General features: G+C 43.2%; 1 protein-coding gene across 2 annotated transcripts; it reads right to left on the bottom strand.

Annotated features, from left to right (window-relative positions):
* Positions 1–5,191: 5,191 nt before the first annotated feature.
* On the bottom strand, positions 5,192–23,504 carry faxcb (failed axon connections homolog, metaxin like GST domain containing b). 2 transcript variants are annotated; one of them, XM_084357394.1, is made up of 7 exons: positions 23,217–23,504; positions 20,984–21,105; positions 15,939–16,074; positions 15,583–15,779; positions 11,302–11,519; positions 9,324–9,440; positions 5,192–8,781 (listed from the first exon to the last, which is right to left on the bottom strand). In XM_084357394.1, the coding sequence occupies exons 1-7, from the start codon at positions 23,250–23,252 to the stop codon at positions 8,459–8,461; spliced, it is 1,149 nt and encodes a 382-aa protein (XP_084213520.1). In that variant the 5' UTR covers positions 23,253–23,504; the 3' UTR covers positions 5,192–8,458. The 2 variants fall into 2 exon arrangements, with proteins under 2 accessions (XP_084213520.1, XP_084213519.1); XM_084357393.1 differs by lacking the exon at positions 23,217–23,504 and having other exon boundaries at positions 20,984–21,444.
* Positions 23,505–24,219: the final 715 nt, after the last annotated feature.

The following is a 24,219-nucleotide window of genomic DNA, read 5'->3' as shown; positions in this document are numbered from 1 at the left end:
CTAACATGTTAAGCCATATTAATGTTATAAGTGGTACTGTATGTCTGTAGCCAGGTTTCCATCAAAATGCAAATTTAGGGCCATTATCTATGTACAGACAATAGGAAAAGCTAGGGCAGATAATAAATAAATAACACACAAATATCTCAATGATCAGACTTGCTAAAGACGTCCACTGTGGACTAACAACAACCATTAGATCGTTTAGTTAGTTTTGATGCTCTCCACATTCATTTTGCATTAATTTGGCTTCAGTGGTGCCCAAAATGGCTTGAGTGCTGCACCTATGCCTTGTAATGGTGGGGAAAACTCAAACTCCAAATTTGAAACTGCAGGATTTGTGGTTGTTCATGTATTCATTTGAAAACTGTAACAGCCTCCTTATTGCTTCACATAAATCTCATGATTCTGCCTGCCAGTATTATTCAGCGCTCCAGTGGAGGGGAAGTTTCTGCAGATGTTTAAGTCATCACATCATGATTTATTCGTCATTATTTAAGTGGGTTTCCATTGCACTTCTTTAAAATGTCTGTGCTTTCACTTTTTAATGCACACATTGAAAATGGGCATTAAACAGGTGATTAGAAACACACTTGGTGTTGTGTTTGCAGCTTATTCCCAGTAACCAGGGCTGCAGACAGTGGGGCAACTTCAGGTCGAGGCCCTGGGATGGGAGGACCAGCCAGTGAAACTAGGAGAGACCATAGCCTGGGGGAAAAAAAGATGTGTGTTGTGGGAGCTTATTCCAAAGCCTTGTAAGACAGAGTACAGGTTGTCAAGTCAGCTCTGCCTTGCATTGGTAGCCAAAGCAAAGACATCAGGACAGGTGTAACACTGCATTCTGGACCAAATGAAGACCTCTTGATGCTTGCATTGGCAGGCTAGAGACAAACTCATTGCAGTAATGAGATCTGGATGTTATACAAGTGGGTTAGAGGATTTTGGTGTCTGAACTGTATAAAATGGGATGGATCTTAGCAATTAGTTTTTGTGACATTTTTGATATTTGAAAGATTGATTTTGAGAGCGATTGAAGACTATTCACAAAAATACTTGACTGTATGGCTCTGGTGTATTAATGAGCCATCAAAATTAATGAAAAATTAATGAAAACATCAATTAAAGCTGTGTCTAAAGCTGATCCATGTCTGGCTGGACCAACAAAGCAACATTTCAGTGTTCTGGGCAATTAAACATGTGAAGTTGTTATACATCCAGTGATGAACTTCTGGCAAGCTAGGAGGGGTCATTGGCTGATTTGTGTGTCATCAGCAAAGAAATGAAATTCATAACGATGTGACCAAGTGGCAGCATGTGCACACAGAACAGAAGTGGTTCAAGTATTGATCCCAGTGGACCTCCGTATTTGACCTTAGAATTGGTAGTTACAGTATTATTGTACACAACAGGCTGTGGCTCTGTCACGCAGTCAGGAACCTACCCGGTTACTTGTACGCTTATTATTTATCATTAGCTCAGGAGCCTAGCAAGCACCCTTTAGGACTGTTGGTATCGGTAGACAGCATTATAGAAGACACAATATCTGATAACTCATTTTGTTCCAGGAAGGAAAATACTCACTGGGAGAACATATCAGAAATACTGTGAGGTATATTATACTAAAAGGCAGGTGATGGCTTGTGTCCCACAGGAGAGAAGAAAGCATCCTGGAACACACACTCTCTTTCACACACATGCACACTGGCTTTTATCCTGTAAATGAGCAGGCCAGCCAAAGTCATCTGGAAGCTTTCACATGCCAATGAATAAATAAAGCTGTAATTAGTAAAGAAAACAGCGCCACCTGTTGGCGTCCCACCCCTGTGAACTCGCACCATTATGGGGTGCTGTGGGAAACACCTGAGCATGCAAAGGCTGTGTGTTAAAGGGTTGGCACGCATGCATGATGTGTGTGTGCGAGACAGAGAGGAAGTTTTTTCATGTGGGCCACCCGTGTAACCATGTGTGTTGCATGGCTTCCATTTGTAAAGAGGCTTACTGAGCATATGTGTTGGTATTGTGTGTGTGTGTGTGTGTGTGTGTGTGTGTGTGTGTGTGTGTGTGTGTGTGCGTGTATGTGTGTGTGTGTTTGTGTGCGCCTCCGTGTAGGAGTGTGTACGCGAAGGGGTCCAACTGCGTGTCCTGGGGCCCACCTGGCAGCGCTGTGCAGATTCTGGGGCCTGAGCAGCTGGCCTGGGGGCTGGAGAGGGTGCTGGGTGGGGGGAGGTTTGAAAGGGGTGTGGGGGGTCTTCCATTGCCCCTGTCCCACCAGACCCAGACAGTAGGAGGCAGATGGACAGGCCACAGCCACTGCCAGAGGGCCAGAGGGGCCACAGGGCCGCAGGAGAGGGCCAGCCAAGACCGACTGAGCTCACACAAAGAGAGAAAACACACACACACACACACACACACACACACACACACACACACACACACACACACACACACACACACAGTAACAGATGAAATACATGTGAAGTACAAAACATGATGCATTTATACTGATCCTGGAATTTTGCACTGCAAAACGTTACATGATATACACAGAGAGATATTCAAGTTAATTTGCAAGCAATGACAACAGATGAGAAGTTTATTAAGATGTGTGGTGTACAGGAACATGTATTATTAAGTTCTCCCTTATTTACATGAGTTCGGCAGTCACTGACATTGACTGTGATAACAGGTCAGACAAACTTATGTGACAGAGAAAATTTAAGCTAAAGGTAAAAATGTGACCCAAACACTCACAATCTGTTTACAAATACACTTTCTGGGTTTAACTTTGACCTACCGTGCTTGCTGTAGTTTTGTGTGCACAGTGTTCCTGTGTAATGAGGTAGTGTTAGAGACATTTTTGGTGGGTTCACTTTCCAAATAAAGTAGCTTAGATGATTTAGCAAAAACTGTTCGATCGTCCTGTGTTTGTATTTGTGCTCAATACAGCTTCCCTTATGTATATAGATGTTATTCCAGATGTTAGCAATTTGTTTTGGACCTGTACAAAGTTAACATAAATGACAGAAATGGTGGCCAAACCTACAGAAATAAGAAGTTGTAACAAAGTGGAATTATCCTTTGACCTACCTGCTTTAGCTGGTGAGTCCCACTATTTCCCACAATGCCTTTTGAAAGTGGCCTAAGAATGGCTAGAAAGATATAGCTGCAAGTTATTTGTCAACTGCTACAACAATAGTTTCTGAAACAATTGTTCAGTGCCTCTTCAACAACTGATTTTTTACCTTCATGAGGAAAACTTTGCCAAACTACTAGAAACTGCTAGAAGACAAGAAGGTGCTGGATGCCAAAAAATATCTGAACATTCCTCAGACCCAATTTATTTTCTTGCCTTTTGATATTTCTGACACCGGTACCAAACCCTATTGTTTCTCACAGATTTTATCTTATAATTGTAGCCATGTTAGCAATGGCTAGGGCTACACTGGTTTGGCCTGAAATATCTTGACATCTTTTGGATGGATTGCCAGGATTCATCTTCGTCGTTCCCAGATGATGAATCCTGTTGACTTTGTTGAAACTCTGCCCTTCCTTGTATGCTACCATGAGGTTGAGATTTTGGGTTATGAATGAAATATCTTAACACCAATTTCACGGAACACCATGGAATTTGGTACAACCATTCATGTCCCCTGCAGGATGAACCGTAGTAACTTATGATCTCCCGCACATTTCATCTAGTTGCCATTGTCAGGTCAAAGGTTTGTCAGGTTTGTTTAGTACTGACTTTTACAAATTAGCATGCTAACACGCTAAACTAAGATGAACGTCTTTAACGGTATACCTGCTGAACATCAGCTTGTTAGCATCATCACTGTGGCCATGTTAGCACAATGGTGTTAGCTCAAATCACAGCTGAACAGGAGAGAAAGCCGGTGTGTCATGTTAAGAATTAGACCGGAGAAGACTGCACTACAGTACATGTATTTATGTATGACATGCGGATGCTCATAAACGTACATCCACCTGTCATCAAGTCTCTTTTAAAACCTGCTGAAGATGATTTTAATACAAAAAAGGCTCTATATTCTTGAAAAGACTGCACGAAGGACTGTTTTCAATACAGTGATTTTAAGGGAATATGTAAAGCGTGTGTAGTATTGACACTGAGTTTATTGTGAACATGTACTATAGGTGGTGGTGGTGGTGGTGGTGGTGTGGGAGGTAGCCACCGGCTCCAGTAGTCCAGAGAGCCACAGATGCTCCACTGTTTGTGTGTTGACTCTCTGTAATTTGTTTGCTCTAATTTGTTTTGCCGTGCCAGGGGAGTTCCGATTTTAATTTTGCTCTGTGTGTGTTTACCCCTCTTTGTGGATCGCTGATCTGTTAAGCAGAGAGAGAGGCAGAGACAGTCAGTGAGGAGGGTGGGCTGTTCACAGAGCCAAATTAAAAAAGGAGCAGTGCAGATTGTTTTAAGCTCTGGCAGCCCCTTCAGGCCCAAAGGCCTCGCTCACAGCCTGCACCTGCTCCGTCCCCCGGGAGCCTGGTTCCTGATCCGTGGCCCTCGTTTCTTCTCCCCGGGCCCCTAGCCCAGCCGCCTCCTCTCCTCTCCTCTCTGCTCCTCTCTGTTTTTTCTCCTCTCCATCCCCTTCCCTCCTTTTCCTTCCCTTCTGCAGCCTCTATCCTCCTCCTCTTAAACGTTAACTCTCCATCGCTCCCCTCCTAAAAACTCCTGATGCTCCTTCCCTCCTCCCCAGTGACTTCCTTCTATCCCTTCACTCCTCAGTCCTGGCCTCTTCACCCCATCTCTCCTCTCCACCACCTGCTCCTCTCCTCCTCTTTATCCCTCCTTCTCCTCTTGCTCCTGGTTACTTCCACCTCTTGTTTTGCCTCTTTGCCCTGGCTCAACTTCCTCCTAACCCCCCAATTTTTTTTTGTCTCACCCCCCTTGTAACTTTACCTCTTCCAGTTCCTGCTCCTCTCTCCTCCTGTCTTGCCTCCAGCAGCTGGCAGAGTCTTAATCAGCCCCCCTCTGCACTTGAGTGATTGTGACTTGTTAGCATGATTGAAAACACACAACCACATACATAAAATACAGTTAGACGTATGACAGTATAACCACAGATTGTTAAACTACAGTGCAGAACTCAATAAAGCAGCGTCATAGAATAAACACTCTTTTATGAACCCAACACGTGAGAAGGATTCAGATTAAACTCATGACGACAGCCTGTTTAAAATTGTCACAGCTATTCTTTATTGAAATCATCCAGTCGCTCCAGTTTATGACTGCACAGCCATGTAGGTAGTTTGGTCAGTCAGTCAGCTCTACATACAGTATGGTACACTTTGTCACACATACAATATTTACATTACCCAGTAATGCTATGACATGGTTCCAATAACAAGACATTTTGTTTTTAATATGGCTTGATTAAAGTAGTCCAACTGTATATGAGGCCCAGCCCGGATGAGGCGACTGAAAAGCACCCAACCCAGGCCAGGGCGGGTCGGGGTGTGAACCACAGGACGACATGATGGAAGAAGGTTGTCTCAAGAGTCCCATTACTGGATCAACTCTGGCCTTCTTGTTTCTAACTCATCTATCTGTCTTCATTTGAAGGGTCACTTCATCAAAAATGCAAAAAAAACACATCTTCACATATCTTCTCAATTACCCCAAAATGTGGCGTGTAACCATGAGTTAGTTTTAGGTTTGTGTCTCCATCTCAATGCAGTGAAGGTGAATATGGCTTTATGGTGCTCACAGCCTTGAAAGGTAACATCTAAAGCTGCATTAACATGTTAACACTGACACATTATCACTTTTGAAGTGATATGGCAAACTTGTTAGCAAAGAGTTGCTTGTTTACACATCCAGCAGACACGGAGCAACACTAGTATTCATTAATGGTCGTGTTTCTGGCCATCTGATGAATGTGAATCCAATACTTGCTCTGCCTTTTGGCGTTCCCCAACTCCTGAGGGAAATATCTTTCTCCCAGGCAGTTAAATGGTAGACGTGAAGCTATGTTCACTTGCTAGTAGCTAACTTTGTCTGATGCCATGAGTGTGCAGTGTGTTTTTTGGGGTCTAAAAGAGACACTGATGACAGTGTTGAGAGTGCACCAAACCAGTTAAGCTGTGGGCTGTGAAACCAAAATAAAAGAAGACTCCAAAATGCTCCTTAGAGCTGAGAGAATCTGCAGAATTGAGTAATAATTCTCTGTAGGTTCATCACTAAAAGAAACCAATCACCACCACTACACGCTGTCATTTCACAGAGTCTGGAAGAAATGTCCAAACACCTGGCTGTCACTTTTTTTTAAGTGTTTGAGCGAGAGAAAAAGCCTTTTAGATTTGACAGCAAAGATGGAAAAATCATAGCTAAAGTGAGGCTGTTTGTACCATTACTACAACAGTAAATCTGAAGTCCCATGTTAGCTTGTCATTAACGAAGGCGCCACTAATAAACAGAATGTCAATTTGACAAGGCTGTTCAGGATTATGCCATATGTATTGTGTTTATTTGAATGGTTTAAGTGTTCATTATCATTTGCTTGAGCTTGATTTTTTTTCAAAACAGTTTTCATTGGAACTCATTTCGACCAAAGAAATAGCCCAAATGAAAACTGATGGCAGTTTGTTCTGTGGATTATCCAAAGTAACAGGAATTGGAATGAGATTTTTTTCCAATACTACAGTATGAGCACCATAAAGAAAATACCACCACCCTTTATTGTATGGAGGCAGACACATGTACAAATCAGCAAGTGAGAAAATGTTTTTTTGTTGTTGTTGTATTTTGGGTGAACTGACCCTTTAACTCGAGTCAACTCTACTCTATATGCACCACAATCTTTTTACAGCAATCATATTGCCATTATGAGCACTTGCTTACGTGCTTAACTATGCTTAACAAGATAGACAAAACACTCCCAGAGACATTTTGGTCCATTTTAAACCCAAGGTTTTTAAACTAGCGACGGTAAGTTCTGTTGATTTGGTATCCTGTCTATCTCCGCAAAGTCTCCGTCAAATGCTTCATTTATGACATTCACACCCAGTAATATTCACACACACAGCCAACATAAGCAGCACAGTCCCCTCGCAGCACAATCATCACCAGGACACTCAGCGTCCTGTATTACTGATATACACATTTATGTTTCCCATTCATTTGGCCTTTACTGTCCTCTACCTCCAAAGCAGACTGCTCCCGTTTAAATAAGGTGAAAATAAATTTCCACTAGTGCAAAAATAACTTCTCTCTTTGAGAGCAATAAGAAAAACAAAGATCAACAAAAAAATATATAACTTTGACACAAACGATCATTTAGAAACAATAATCAAGAAGTGGCACTGATAATAAATTATATCACAACAAAAACTGTTTCAGACTATTTCCACCCTCTCCAGTCTGAAAGAACTAAGGCTGATTTGTTGCAGCACACACAAGTCACAGCTACACACACACACTGACAGGTTACCTATGAATGGGAACCACAATATTAAAGTTTGGGACTGAAGGAGAAACCACCGACTGTGTTAAACGGACTGCAGGTCATCAGGGTGGAATGACCTTGATGTTACAGAATAAAGGAGGCTGCTGACTCCATCTAGTGGTCAAAAATACAAACTACAGCTCATACCAAAGAGTTGTTGAAATGAATGATTGGAAGCTCCGACTTCACCACTAACAAAAGTGCAAACAAATAATTACTACATGGAGAGAATTAAGTAAATGGAACAGGCACAAATCTGCTCGTCTCTTCATCTGACTTCCGTTCCGTAGGACTACATGTACACCTAAGGGTTGTGGTCTGATGGAGACATACATCATCTTTTGATACGGATACTTCCCACAGACAGTAGCATAAAGGAAATGACGTGAGGATCAGTCTAGAGCATGGACCGGCGCTCGATGTCATCTGTGTTTCCTCTCCAGCACGCAGATTGTTAACAGCCGAGACACGGCAGCTGTTCCTTTTAGCCACATGATCAATCTCCACCTGTTCGAATGGGTTTTGTGCGTTAAGACACATGGCAGAGTGGTGATTAGTTGCATCGTTTCATAGCAAGTGAAGTGCCACCTGTCTTGTCGACAGCACTCTTCTGTAATCTCCGCACTTTTCACCAGATGAGATGTTTCCTTTGTGTTAACCTTTCACAACAGCAGCTTCTGTGTCTTGGGACGAGACAAATAAGGCAAAGAGAAACTGCCACAGGGACAGTTCTGACGTTACAGGAGGGGACAAACCATACAGTAGCATGTGTGTTATGAGGTTCAGTTTGAATGCTCTGCATATTAATACCCAGTCTCATCTGAAGGGTGCATCATTTGGAGTATTGAGGGTGGAGGGGCTGGAATAGTTTCTTCAGCTGTGAGAGCTTTTGTCTGGCTCACCTGTCCAGACCGCCAAGCTATCAAGCTAACCGACACAACTTTTCCCGCCTCCTGTCAGTCTCAATCTGTCAGCCAATCACGGCCATTCTCAGGTCAAACCTCCAGGTCGGGCATTAAGTCCTCCTTTAGCTGAATGTCATTGTCAGATCCCGTGCCCACGTCCGAGTCAAAGAGCGAGTGGTCAGAGTCGGGAGAGTGTGTGTGCGTGTGTCCGCCGGCTGAGTTGCTGCTGCCGTCGCTGTCTTCCAGAGTGTCAGTCCTGGAGAAGAGGCCAAAGTCCAGCAGACCTGTAGGGGAGCCGCCGCTGCTGGTCTCACTGTCTCCGTCATAGTAAAGATCCTCCACCTCCACAAACCACTCGGGCCAGAATCTCCTCCGCATCCGCTCGCAGAACATAGCCAAGTTGATCAGCTCCCCTGTAAAGACATCAGACAGAGCTGGTTCACATGAGCAAGCTTTACCAGGTACAGAGGAAACCAGCAGGAGACATTTTGAGTCTGATACAGCGGCAGACAATACATCTGGGACACTTTGCAAGACACATTTTGTGTTATCCCTTCATTATGAGCCCTTTCATAACAAATTACTTATCAAACTGACAACAGAGAGCCTTCATTTGTGACATTACAAGCTCTGATTTTGCTCTCTGAAAAGATAAGAGACTCAAGTGTCTCCTACTCTGTGCAAGATATGAAAGCAACATTCAAAGCCTGTGTCAGCTACACTGCATTGCAGCAGAATATCGCTGCCATCTAGTGGCTGTAATAGACAAATACATCGAGGCCAAACCAGCGAGGAAAACTGTAGATGACAATGAACAGTATGCTATGCTCAGATACTGCAAAAAAGAGTATCTACAGTAAACATACAGTAATTTAATTCATGTGTTTAATTCATTTAATTTCTTACTAGAATATTCTGTTTCACTCATATCCGAGTCCTTTACAGTCCCACTGACCTTTGATGAGTTGCTCTGGCCGTGTCCCCGGCAGAGTCCACATAGCCTGGGCTAGATGCCCAAACACTGTGGCGTCTAAAGTGGAAATCTTAGAGCCCATGAAGTACTTCTTATCTCCTACAGGACAGAGAATAAAAAGCAATTTAAAGTTTACTTCAGAGAGAACATTTTAGTTTACTTTTAAAAACATTTTCCTAAATGAACAAATATGGAAATAAACAAGCTAATGATGGTTAACTGGACATAAAAACCCTGTTTTGGTTTAACAAAATAAGTTCTATCAATACTCTAATGCAGTGGTTCCCCATGTCTTCACCGCCAGATGCAGCCCCGCAGCCCTCTCAGATGAAGTCAAGTTTTATATAGTTTAATTTCCTGCCACTGCCACTTGAAGTGGCAGAAGCTGGATCTTTTAATAATGTATCCATGACTTTTAGCTAACTGTCTCAACTGTTTATGCGCTACTCATTATTTCAACTGATGTTCCACTACTTTCAGAGAACTATTTGAGCCATTTGTTTTTTACTTTTAGCCAACTATTTAAAAATCAAATCTGCCTTACAATCTTCCAATGTAGCCCCTGGCTACTGCAGCAGTACCCCTGGGATACTAGTGCCCCTGGTTGAGAGTCTCTTCCAATGCTTTAGAAAGGAACACATTACCCCCCCCCCCCCCCCCCCCCCCCCTCCCCACACACACACTGAAATGTAATCTATTGTAATTTTTTTGATAAAAACTTGTAACCAATGTTAATTAAAGAGAAAAGAAATTAAACATGTGTGGCCTTTAATACAATTTATGCTAAATCAATTATCTTCTCCTTCCTGGTCCCTTCAGAGAATACACTTCAAAATAAGTTCACTTCATACTGAAGCTGGTACAGCTGCACTTTTGGCAGCAGCAACAGCTTTTACATTCACATTCCCGGCACTTGAATGTGGAACAGCAAAACATTAAAAGACTATTTTTATGTTTGCTGAGTGAACTGATGCTTTCACTCTGCGAGAAACTTTCCGTTTTACAACAACCGGTCGTCGGTTGAAACGGCACAAACAGATCGATGAGGATTACTTTTGTTTCCAGCTTCCGACTCTTTGTTTCCATCTGACAACACTCACACTGATATTGTATCCCTGTGGCTGACGTCCACAACTTTCCCAGTTTTCATTCATGTCTCATATAGCTCAGTACAAACACAGAGGTAATATGTTCTGTATGGACATATACGGTTATACATAAAGCAAATAAACTGTATGAATGAATCTGTAGTATATCATCTGAAAGGAAATTAAACACATTTATATGCTACTTAATTTTAATGCACACTGTCTCTTGATATATTAGATTATGTCTTCTCATGCCAGGATAAGGTTTATTAGTTTGCATATGCATTCTGTAATAATTTGTCAGGGTCTATTAGTCATTAACTGTAATTCCTAATTGGACAACATTAGCCTGCCAGCGCCATCAAACGATTTTCATGTTGGTCATTATGGCCTGGCAATGCTGTAACAAATGATCTTGACGCAGATGTCGCTTCAACATCACTCATATTAACACTTCCTGCGTCTGACTGGACAGATGAGCTTTTCTTCAGGCCGTCACTGTTTTCACTGCTGATTTAAAGGAAACACAAAGCAAGTCGTCTGGAAATGTTGGTACATTTCTCCACAACCATCCGAGTTTCTGAATATATTTGGAACTGGTTAGAGACAAAACAAAACTCTTTCCACTAATGGTTTTGGGATTTGTAGTAACAAATGCATGTAATTCTATTATCCTACATAAAAAATCTGGTAGCTCTGTTATCACATTATATAACAGAGTAATCCCTCGTAGGTTGCCGCTCATAAATTTGATGAGCAAAGTGTTCATCCTAATGGAAATACACTTTAGTGGCAAAGGTTTGGAGAAGAGGCATTAAGAATGCTCATCCACACACACACACACACACACACACACACAGTCCTCTGCGTACCCAGCAGTGTGGCCAGCGTCCTCATGTCCTTCTCCATCAGGGCGTAGACCTCCTCCTTAGAGAAGCGTCCGATGCCGTGGCCGTACATCTCCCTGCGCACCATGCTGCCGTTCAGGTGGCTCAGCAGCCACTTCAGAGTGTCGCTCAGAGGGCCGCTCATCGCCAGGAGCTTCTGAGTTTCCTCCAGGTTGTCCACCCACTGACAGTAGGCTATCGTCCTGAGAGAACACACACAGGAGACGACATCATGTTATCATTGGATTCCTACTTGTGTCAGAGAGGGAATGGGTCAGGTACTAAATTACAGACAGTATTTTTCTCTTCGTGCCTGAAAGCTCTGTAAAGTATTCCTCTCCATTATATTACAGTAATAATAAGATGGTATTTCTCTTCTTGTTGCTCTTCCTCAGGTCTAGATGAAGATCCAATGGTTCCTAATAGAGCTTGACCAACACTCAATCCTTGGGGCCGATGCTAAAACAGATTTTATGGACTCAAAAATACCAATATACACACATTTTTTTACAATAAGCCCTCAAATGTGGTTTAACTATAGCCTTCTTTTTTCTAAAATAACATCAGCATTTCTGCATTATTATCTCATAAAATAAACTGTAAGGAAAGAATCTGTCGAAACCACACCAACCTGCTACCAAACGCTACCAAACATACAACGCCTTCTGACAGCCGCACCAATCCTCTGCATACTACAGCATCAGAGAGAGAGATGCAAACCCACTTTTAACAACAGAAAAACACTGAATTTTGACTGAACATTAATGTTAGAAGACTGGAATCCCACTGTTGGCCAGTAGCTCACCTTGTTGTATCAGATCTACCAAGCCTTCTAGTCACTACTGCCTCCTTTAAATGTTACTTAGTTCCATACCTAAAGTCTGCAGCCAGTTCAGTTCTCGTTCTGGCAGAACTTTTCTTGTTTCCTGTTGACATCAGTAAAGATCTATAAAACATGGATGTCAGATATCGTGCATGTTTTCTGTTCACTGAACATCGTCAAAAAAGACGACGAAAAGCTCTAATCCAAGGCTTTTTATAGCAACATATAATGATATGCATTATCCCACTGGGCAAATCTGTTTTCAGCCAATCTGCCTCTGCGATTTAAGCAGCATGTGGATGGACAGCTCTACCAGTTCACATCAGGGAACTCACCACTTACAGGTTCTTCTCTGGGCAGTGAAGGACGTGGATTATAAACCATCAATCATCATTTGTAAAACGTCTGTCAATATACAACTCATATGCTGCTAAACTGCCCCATTGCTTGGCCCACAATAGTGTTACTGTTGTCCTGTTTCTCATATCTCATGTCTGCTAGAGTCTGTTTTGTAATTTGCTCTGCTTCTACTATTGCCCATATCTTTTTTCTGCTTTTAACGTAAATGACATTGTGATTGCTGTTTTAAACTTGTTTCGTGATTTCATTGACTGGCTGAAAACCAGCCTCTTGGCTAATTCAGGCATATTTACCGTACTGTTTCTTATTACGCACCGCCCCAGAGAAATAAACTGAATAAGAAAAAGGAAGTTATGGATACTAAAATCGATTCTTTTTGCCAGCAGACTACTCCTTATCGGTAATTTCAGTTCTGTAATGTCAACAATAAGACTTTTTCAGCAGGGATCCAGCCCGTGTCCTGTTACAAACAAAGCTTTGTGTCCACTGGCAATTAACCTCGCCCCAATCAATAAAAGTGCACCGCCGCATCCGTCCCACTGCCCATTTATTAGCTGTCAGCTCTCAACTGGCTGCCAGAGGACAACATCAGATATTCAGCCCTTGAAACTGTCCCGCTGCTGTTATGCACAAGAGGAAATGCTCGGAGTCTGTCGCCGCCTCTCGTACAGAAACAGGTCAGAGGAGAAAAGGTGACTGTGCACACGTCCGAGAAATTCCATTCCAGATTTGGATTAAAAACTGCTGAACAAAAGCACACACTTATTGCTGCAGCGCATGGATTCAGACTCCCTCCTGCTTGTGTAAGGAAGCCCGGGCAGCTACGTGAGCCGTCCTGACGTCAAGTAGAGATTTGTCTCACAGCAGCAGACAGACAGATCCGATGTGTCTGTGTGCAAACAAGCCTGACTCAAAGCCTCAAATCCCTCTGTAGCTCAGCTTCTATTGAGCTGCATCTCCTCCTTTGTGACCGTAATAGATTTAATATAGGAAGCCAATAAGAGACGATTGTTTTACCTGCATTTATCTAATTAAAATACGCAAGAGCGACTGTCTCTGATGTAGGATGCATTCAGCGTCCACTCTGCTCTGTTGATGTTTTTCCAGGCCAGCTGTCTGTGCGTGTAGACACTAACAAGATTAAACTTTATCCTTACACACTTGCACTTTCTCACACCAGCTCATCAATACAGACTGAGCTTCTGCCTCAGCTCGTCTGAAAGCCTTGGAGCCTCATGTCAAGTTTCTGCTGGTAGTGCTGTGATATGACTGTAAAGGAGCCTGTGCCTCCAGCCTGCAGTCCTGTGGATCACTCTAGATGACTGGTCGCTCAATATAAATTGAATTAGAGCATCAGGCCTATACGACATCTGGGAGTGGTGACTGCACAGTGGCCACACGCTACTTCCTGTTACACTGAGAATTACATTTGACTTGATTTTGAATAATTGAGTAAGACACAAATCTTACAGATTGCTGCTACAACAAAATAAAACATGCATCAGGACCAGGTCTGCTGAATTGAAATAGATTTTAAGATGTTTCATGACTTATTCAAGAGGCTTCTTCAGTGGATTTTTCAGTATACGTCCTTTGTTTCCAGATTTGGAAAAAAAAAAATGTTTGAATACAAAAACCCTGATTAGCAGAATAAAATATCAATTTGAGATATAGCCAATCACTGTGAGGTAGACAGGGGAGCAACAACCGTGCATGTATTTATGAAGTGGATCAGAGGAACACGCTCTGTTTTTCTTTGGTGATTTCTGCGCCGACAAGGTGCAAGCTGCAGCCAAATCTGGTTGGAGAAATGGCTGTATTAAGGAAAAATGACTGGCGCATAAGAGAGTCTCCTACTTACATGACATCATCAAACATTAACTGTGTTTTTTCAGTTAAAAAGCGACCCATTCCCACTACATGTGTTCCATTGTAAACCTATAACTAATCATTCGTGTGATTTCTCAGATAGCAATGGTGGACAGCACAAGGCACAGAGTCGCTTGTTCTTCAGTTCCCTGTTATCTTATTTTTATAGCAGCATCAGTCAGAAGGGCGAGTGGGAAACTGTGTATGTATGACCTCACCATCAGCCGCTGCCGCTGGCCTGTAGCTCTAGAGCTCCTTAAAAGAGCAGCAAGCCGCCACACTGCCCTTCCCTGACATAAATAATTCAATCAATAGGTCTATATGTGGGTCTAAACATGGAGCAGGGCGGGTGGAGGAGCGGAGAAAGGCGAGAAAGGAGGAATGGAGGGAGGACGTGGGTTACATGAATGACCCTTAAAGCTTTGGAGAAATGTCACATCTATATTTGACCCTGTCACAACATTTCTACACAGAGAGGTCACACATGTCACATCTTTTTTAATGCTCTTTCTTAATGGATAAAAAGCCTTAAATGTCCAATGTTTAGTTCAAAATGTCTCCTGACATTATTGAATAGAGGAGAATGGGCCCCGTCACATTGGATCAAACAGTGTTAGATCAGTGTGTTTGCGTGTGTGTGTGTGTGTGTGTGTGTGTGTGTGAGGGGGGTGGCTATGCGGAAGATGGATGGAGCTTTTAGGTAATGGAAAACACTCGGAGCCTCTCTGGGCGTGGGAGGAGTGGTAAACGATTTCCTAGCAGCAGCGTGTTTCTCACCCAGAGTGACTCACCACAGCGAAGGATGGCTGAGAACCCAACGCTGATGGTAAGGGTTGTTTCAGATAGGGCCAGAAGGCATACATATGATCTTTAAGTAAGAAAATTAAAACAGGAAGAGCTTAAGACTCAACGTGTCTTTTTTTAGCGGTTAAAAGCGATTTTCACTGAGATCTGTGTGGGTGGTTTCTGATACAGCTTAACATTGGGCTTATGCGTTAAAGCATGCATTTAAATATGTATATGTGAATTAAATTGTACATATTCAAGTCAGTAAATGCGTAATTTTAGCCCTCATGCAGAACAGTTACATAAAGTTGCTGTATTCTGACTTTAAAATCAGCTCAAAGTTGTTTTTTTCCACTGAAATCACTGGAGACCGGAACAAGATTAGAACCAAACGTTCTAACAGGTTCCCAAACACAGCTGTGACTCACCAGTAGAGGTGTTCCTCGACCATTTTGGTGACAGCTCGGGACACGGCTCTCTCCTGCGGGGTGAGGTTATTGTTGAGGTTGACGCCCAGCTTCTCCTCCAGGAAGTCCACGATGAACTCGGACCCTGACGCCTGCTCGTGGTTGTACTCCATCCAGGGCATCTTACCCTGCGGCGACAGCTTCCCATCGAAGTAGTTCTGCAGAGACAAAGTGCTCTGTGTGAGAATATGCAGCCAGCAGCAGCTGGTGATCTCTGGGAAGTGTAGTTGAAAAACATCCCAGTGAGGAGCACGTGAGGGTCCTCTCTTGTATCTCTGTGTGTTTAATGAGCTGTGTGACAGTGTGCAGAGCGTCACCTGGTAGGGCAGGTCCACCATGCGCAGGTACGTCTCTATCTTGAGGCAGAAGGGTGAGAGGCTGGGCACGCCGTTCTTTGGCCTGGAGAACTGATGGAGGATGATGGCGTCTTTAGAGTCCAACTCCTGCTCCTTCCTGCGCAGATGGAGACAACATGATCCTCAGTAAATAAACAGTGGCTTCTGGGACTAGTCTCCTGTAGGAGAGAAACAGACTTTATGGTGTTAAAACCAGACTTTACTGCATCTGTCACTTCAGATAAAAAGACATTAATGTGACAACAATAATATTTGCTTTTGAGGAATTATCTGACTGACAAGAAGTAAAACGCAAAAGCTTTTTGTTTCCTTTGACGGATTTTCTCAATCTGCCAATGTTGTGTTTCATGCTTTTTAGGAACAAACAGCATCAAAAGGCTGATTGTTCAGGGAAGAATATAAGCTTTGATATGTTTTAATTATGTTTAGACGCCAGCAGGAACAATAGCAAATGGAGCGCTAACACAAACAAAATGGCATCAATTGATTCAAATATGAAATTGTCACAAATGTGAGTGAGAGCGACCTGTGTTAATACCTGCTTTCTAGGTCAGTCAGAGATGTGGGATAAACACAACAGGAGGCAGGACTTGCTGTTCGCTCTAACAAACCTTCCTGGGAGGAGAAGGTCGCACCTGTAGTTTATTATAGCGCGGTGACACAGCAGAGAGCCCCTGTGTCCCCGAGCTCCGCTTTTTTAAACCCACCCACCGGCAGCATGCACGCTTGTATTTTCAGCGACCGCGGGGGCTTCACTTCATTAACTTTCAGACAACAGCTTTGTGCAGCAGACCTACATTCTGTTGTCCTGGTTGAACTCTATGAAGAAGAAAAAATCAATCCTGTTAATCTGCAGCGCTCAGCGGTTCACAGGTTGTTTATTTTGTCATATGTTAATGAATTCATATGTGTGCTTGTTCATGTTAAGCTAAGTTTAGGTAACCGATGGTATCATATTAACAGTAAGTGTTTAAGGGCAGATTGTCATTCGAACTGAGTCAAACTGAGTTCACGTGGAAAATACTGCTGACACTGATCTTCTGTATCTCTCCAGCTAAGCCGAGCGGCATCCGGAGCTTCTGTTAGAACTGAAATGATTGACTAAATAAATGAGTCATCACGCTGCTCCAAGTTACATCAAACACACTGCTGGACATTTCCCAGCGCTCGTCTGCAGACACACTGAGTGCCTGCTGTCCAAACACAAACAGTTATAAACTGTTCTACTGATGGGCTTTTTTTTCTGCCTGTGATCCTGGACTCCTGTGAATGTGAGGTCCTGTTATTGGTGCTGATGTGTATAAATATTATTATCACCAGGGCAACATGCACTAGGTGAGTAATGTTTGACTTTGATTTATTTTAGACATTGATCATTTAAGATCTCATTTAAAACAATAAAAAAAAGGTAACATTTTTTGACATGAAATCAGATTACAAACCAACACTGATGTTTCTTTCCATGTCCTGTGTATTTCATTTACCTTCGGTTTGTTAGAATTAACATCAAGTGGGATGTAAAACAGGTCTCATACAAAACAAACAAACAAAAAGAAATCCAACATTTGAAATAGATTGCACTATTTTACTGATCATTACATGGAAACTTTATTTATTACCATTTTTAATATACTATTATATTACTACATACTACATCATTTAATACTTTAAGGGTAACAGCACCAATTTTGCACATTAAAGTGTGATTACAGGTATTTGGGATTACTATTGTGGAGAAAGTAGTATGAAGCCTTTTGTGGCTCCAGAGGAAGCTCCATGTAATCTGATAAACTGCCTCCAGTGATGTCACTTTGTGGCTAAATTGCATTGTGGGTAATGTAGGCAGCACTATTACCCACAAAGAAAATCAATTACGAAAAACTGACTTGATTTTCACTTGACACTGTCCTCTTGCATCTTGAGAATATGACCTGTGACTTATGAAGGCAGGGGCACATCTGTAGCAACAACTGAGTCGCTCAGGTGTGTATAGGGGGATTCAAAACTGTGGCTTTAGCACTTGATCACTACTGTCCAGACTCCAAATAACATCACCAACATCAAGCTGAAGTGGATATACAGTCTATGGTCTCGGTTTCTCAGCAGCTGTTATTAATGCAGCACACAGGAAGTGGTAAAAGCAGACTTTACACACCAGCATCAGCCTCATTTTGCGAGCAGACAGATCCTGTCTGGTCTGATTAGCATCTCTTTTATCACTGCCTCTTTAAGTCTGAATAATTTATTATATCTGTACAGGCGCTGGCAGTATGTGCTCTACTTTTTATATAATTTAATCTTATTTCCTATTTATAAATCATACAATCAGTTGTGAAGGTATTAGCTACAGGTAGATAAAAATGGTGCAGTCTGATACAACAGCCCTGCATTAACCCACTTTCATGAAGATTCAGTTTTTATTACAATTGTCTAAGAGAGGAAGATGTATTTAGTTCCTCAGTTATAAAAACAGGTTGGGGAAAAAAACGATGAACACCTCTCGGTGTGACACAATATAATTTAACAACAATCCAAACGTCAGCTTCCAAAATGACCGTAAAGTTGAATCAACACCTCTTTGGGCTGTAACACGACTGGGTCAGATCTGTTGAGCTGTGCAAAAGGCCTCTGCTTAAAGAAATGAATGAGAAAGCACAGTTGGACTGCCCCTTTAATGTTATTTCTGCTCCTTTAAACTCAATGTTCTGTTCAGAAAATTGTTTCACCTGCCTTCCAATCTGATTTTGAACTGATGACATGTTTCAGAAGTTCAGAAGAGTTGTGTTGGCTGTACTGTACATGCAGCACGACCCTCCCAAATCCAGAATCAGTCTATGAGGTTGTTCATAAGAGGTCTCACAGAGAGTCTGACCTCTCTGGGGTCAGGTAATATTTAAGCAAACATAAACAAGAACACTGTACATACCATTCAACACTACCTGTCTTTGTCTGTTAATGACTTTTGTGTCAAAAATGTATATACATTTGTTCATACACTGCCCGTATAACATATAAAACATGAAATACTTTCTTATTTGGTGTAATAACAGTTCTTTATGATGTTTTCCATGAACAAGTGGCCCAGTTTGTCGCGAAGGGAAGGGTTTCTTCTTCAGTACTTTCACATACATATTGGGCTTTAATACAGCCAGATTAGAAGTGTGTTTGTTGTTTTCTAACAATTAACATTTACTAATATTACCTCTTCAGATGGAGCAGTGGGATCTGGAAGAAAATAAGCAGTCAAGCCAACGTCAACAACACATATGCTGACGTAGATTGGGTCTGTTTGTTTGTTTGTTTACGGTGGTGGCTGTTTTTCACATGAAACTCAGTTGATATTTAATAAATATGTGTGGGCCGGATTACAGAACCTGTGTGATACAATATAGTTTAACAGCACCATAAACTACATCCTACATCACAAAGTCAACCCTCGGCAGAATAAATGTGGGCAGTGTACGTTTTCTGCAAACTTTGTTTAACTTTACATTTTATGTTGTGACAGAGCTGTTCTGTTGCTCTGGATAGATTTAGGCAAAAATACCACTTGGTCAGGGTTTGGAAGAGGTCATGTTTTAGCTTAAAATACCTGTTTGGGTCCACAAACACGGCTGGAAATGTCCAGAGGTCTCCTCAAAACTATCCTGTGATGCCATGCTATACATGTTGAAACACCAGTGACTCCACCACCATGCCCTCCACCTCCTGATATGACAGTTAGGTCATAAACACGTCATGTCAACGTGATATGACACGTTTTGTGGAAATGTAAATATGGTATGTAGCCTGTGACACGTACAAATGTGAACTTGGAAGTGGTTTCCCAACATTTAATCCTGGTGACTGGACTGTATAAAGTTGAACCAACACCACATGAGGAGGCGGTTTACTGTAAAAAATGTTGTATTAGACTACATTAGTTTTAGCCAGGTGTGTGTGCAGTATGTGAAGTATACTATGAACTCTGAACCGTGTCTCTGTCCTCTGTCTCCTGGTGCTGAAACTGTTCCAAGTCTTGTATGTCACTGTCCACTGTCACATGGTGCTGAACCCTTTCCAAATCCCTGTGCAGCCTGCTCTAAGTCTCTCTGTCCACTGCAGCATTATGTCTGATCTGTCCTGTATCCTCCTTTCATGTCTCTGCCCATTGAAATGCAGCTGAAGCCTCCCTGCAGAGCTGCTTCAACGGCTCTACAAACACTCTCGCAGAGGGGACGCGGAGGATAGTAGCGGGCTGCTGTGGAGGAGCTGCTGCCAGTGTCACATGGCAGGAACAGATGATGCCGGCAGGCTGCGGGTCCAGCCTCAGTAGCCCGCACGTGATCCGGCAGCAGCGCTCCTGCACGAAACGCAACGTTACAGATTACCAGAGGGGGGAGGAGGAGAGGAGGGGAGGAGGGGTGAAAGTGGAAACTACCAGGCCACTGTTACAGGATGTACTTAGATTCCGGCACCGGCCCAAAATAATCCCTCTATTGACACACACGCATTTCCTGCACTGCACAGTCCTGAGATAATCACGATTAGGCGTGCACGGACTGATCGCATCTCACTCCGCCGCCTCCAGCACAGCTGTGTGCAGATGTTAGGCGTGTTCTTTGGGTTCATTAAAGGTCGCAGTGGCTCCGCAGCGCCTGAGGAGCGCTTCCTTTAGACACGCTCAGGTGCCGCCGAGGCGGGCACGAGAGCTGGCACACGAGCGGACGCGTGACTTTTTTTTATTTATTTTTTAAAAAAATGTTCTCCTCCCATCTAGAGTCGTGTCCTTGGGAGGAGGAAAACACGGACTGAAACCTCAGCAAGCACCGCGAGATCTGCGCAGAAATCGCATCTTATGGAAGGGCTCCCATATACATCCATTCATTGTGTGATCACAGCCCGGTCCAATGACACCGTCAGTCACTGGCAGAGGGTGTGATTAACAACTAGACCCGCAGCTCTGAGGGGTAAATAAAGAGAAATAAAGTGGTGGTGAGAAACTGAGCAGAGCTGCCCATCCCTACCTGATGGCGAGCAGTTCATGCAGTAGGTAGGCTGCAGCAGCCAGCAGCGCCCCCCCGGTGATGTACAGGGTCTTCTTCCACCAGGAGTCCGAGCCCAGGGCCGACATGATGCCTCCGTAGTCCTGTAAAGGGAAGGTGATGATATAGCCATACAAAGACTGCTGCTGCTCAGAGCCGCACAGCCCCAGGGGCAGGCTGTGATTCCGCCCGAGTTCAACCACACACGGCCGGGAAGAGGCGAAGCCAGCAGCCCAGTACATCCTCCCCTCCCTCCGGTTACAGCCAGCCGGCGTCCTCCCTGCTGCAGTCCCCGTTAGGCTTCATCTAAACGCCCGGCGGGTTGTCTACGGCATGTCGGCGGCGGGGCTCGAATTTCTCCAGATAATCTGAAGGAGTAAACATCTCGGCTCCCCCTCCCCAGGACGATGCTCAGCAGCACCAGGCTCGCCTTCCTTTGCAGGTTTCAGAGAGCATCGTCAAGCTAATCGAGAGTACAACACATCGACTTCCGGTCACAGATTTAAAAAATAAATGTCACTGATGAAGGCGTATTGCAATTTTAATCTGATGGCTTTTATGTTCTGTAAACACGCCACCAATAATATTAACACTTCACACTGTTTCAGAGACATTTTATGTAAGTAGGCTGATGAAAACGTGTCACAGCATAAACAGATAATTAACTAATTACAAAAATAATTAAAGCATAAGAGGTCACTATTTTTCGGATTTTTCTCTCTGTCAGATGTCACAAATGTCACAATTTCCCAGGTCCAACAGTGGCACATTCATATTATTTGTTTTGTCGTAGGCAAAAGAAAAGCAGACGATCACATTTGGGAAGCTGGAGCCAGAGCATGGACCAGCAGCTCTGCTTGGAAATTGACTTAATTATGAAGAAACTGCTGATGATTAATTCTCTGTTTAATCAACTGAGTGACTCATTATTTCTGCTTTAAATGTCAATAATGTTCAAGTCAGTTGTTGCAACAGCACTTGTGTCCATGATGCCTGAGACATTCATTTGTACTACATTAAATTTCCTTTATGTTTTCGGTCAGGCACATTATACATTTTGTATTAACGTCCTATGTTGTTCTGAATATCTGCAGGTCTTTCACACAGCTTTGTACAGACATCTTGTCATATCTGAGCATGGAAGCTCATTCTCGACCATGGGCATCTGACAGAAATAGAAGAAAGAGGAGGAGACATAGTGAAAGTTGTGGAGAGAGCTAATAACACACTTGACTTTCAATCATGTCAGTAATACAAATTAGGATTGTGGAAGAAAATAGAGGTTACGGCTCAGTTAGCCGTGCAGGTAGTGGTCTGGACTTGGAGCTCAAAGTGGTATTATGAGAAGGGACAGGCAAGGGCTAGCTGGTTAGCATGCTAACTTCAGCAGCATTAAACAGATGTCTTTGACATAGCACCATGACTATTATTTCTTCACATTCTGTTGATAATTTCAGTTAATGTTGGCCTATTGCACCTTTAATGTCACTCGGTGTAATTGAGGAGCAATAAAATAAAGTTGGAAAAACCTGGACCTTGATTTAAAATTAATTTTTCATTTCTTTTAACAAAAATCTCATCACATTACTTAATAGTATAACATTTACATGGCTGCATTACTAAAAGAAACAGCCAACTGATCAGCAGTCTGAACAAAAATACCATTCAAAATCTAAAGACTTTTATTTTCCAGGCGAGCTCAGGTCAACATCCGGTGTGTGGACGCTAAACCGCGGCGGCTTGACGCAGCGGGCCTATTGTCTGCTCCAGTGGAGGAGCCACCCCGCCCTGACGAGCCTCCCGCATCCCGGAGAAAGCAGTGGCTCACCGCGAGGAGCACAGTGTCTATTGGCCAGCAGCGCTGCATGACGACAGGTCTCTGTGTTATATATAGTTTAACTACAGGCTGCTCCGCCTACAGGAGGTCTGCTGCAGCCTGGAGCGGCTATTTGTTTACATTAGTAGACTTAAAGCAGCTCAAACTAACGTGTGTCTGACAACAAATCTTAAGTATTCTTTTAAAATAGCTAACTGTTATCGTGTTACAATATACTGTAGGCATATACTCAGTTAAAAGCTATGCAGAAAACACTTGATTCTACCTGAGCTGCTGCCGCTCAGAGCAGGTGACAGATCACCTGCAGGTCCAGACTGAGGTCACACTGTGCGCACAGGTAAACACAGGTAAACACAGGCAGGTGTCATGTGTACTCACTCTGGCACAACTTCGAAAGTGTATGAAGACGTTCATCTTGACGGCTGAGTCCACCGGCTGTATGTTGGGTCTGCCTGCCGAGCATGCCGAGAGGAGGACGGAGACAACTTGGAGGAAAAGCAGGTTTGGGTGAAGATCCTGCAGCTTACATCACCGGTGAAATCCTCCCGTCCGCTGCCGGCCAACAGGTGACTGTCTGCTGTGTTTTAAGCAGAACAAGCTGAACTAAACGGTCTGAGTTAAGTCCATGGCGCGGTGATGAGCGTTAAAGTCCTCCCTGCAGCCATGGCCACTGCAAGTTAGGAGTGCGTTCCCGCGGATTGAGGGAGCGCGCATCAGAGCAGGAGCGTTTGTTATTGTAGCCAGCTGAACTAGTGTGGGGGGAAAAAAGAGTGCACTGCAGGCACCGTGCAGCCAAATGTGAAGTGTGTGGCAGCTCTCAGGGCTGTCCGTGTCCCTTATTATATATACAACACAGTGGTGATCGTTTAGCGCTGCAGAGATTCATTATTTTGATAATAAAATCATTCATTTGGGTAATTTTTTTGGGTTGTGGAGAAACCAGGACATTTGAGGACGTCATCCTGGGCATTTCTCACCATTTTCTGATTTTTTTTAGACCCAACAACTTCTTGATCAATCAAGAAAATAATAAACAATTAATATAATCGTCAATCATCACCAATTGTATACAGTCCATTGAATTTGGTCATTTCTACACAGTGAAATGAAAGTCTCTGGTTTGCTGGGACCCACTCAACTTATTAGTCTCTTTAAGAACGCCATGCAAGCATGACTTCCCCTCTGCCACGGGCCTGATTTGTATTATATAATACTTCCACATGAGACATAGTAATCATCCCAGAGGATGTGACTGTCTCATCCGCGTGTGTGGACACATGAGCTTCTAAAAACACTCTCCAGTGAGCAGCAGAGACCCACGTGAAATCATGTTGGTTGTGTTGTCAGCGGCCAAATAAATCAGACTTTTCACTCTTCAGGA

Source organism: Pagrus pagrus (genome assembly GCF_965226575.1).
Source record: "Pagrus pagrus genome assembly, chromosome: 7".
Taxonomy (NCBI): Eukaryota; Metazoa; Chordata; class Actinopteri; order Spariformes; family Sparidae; genus Pagrus; species Pagrus pagrus.
The sequence above is the reverse complement of the archived record's forward strand: the minus strand, read 5'-3'. Positions and strand labels throughout refer to the sequence as shown.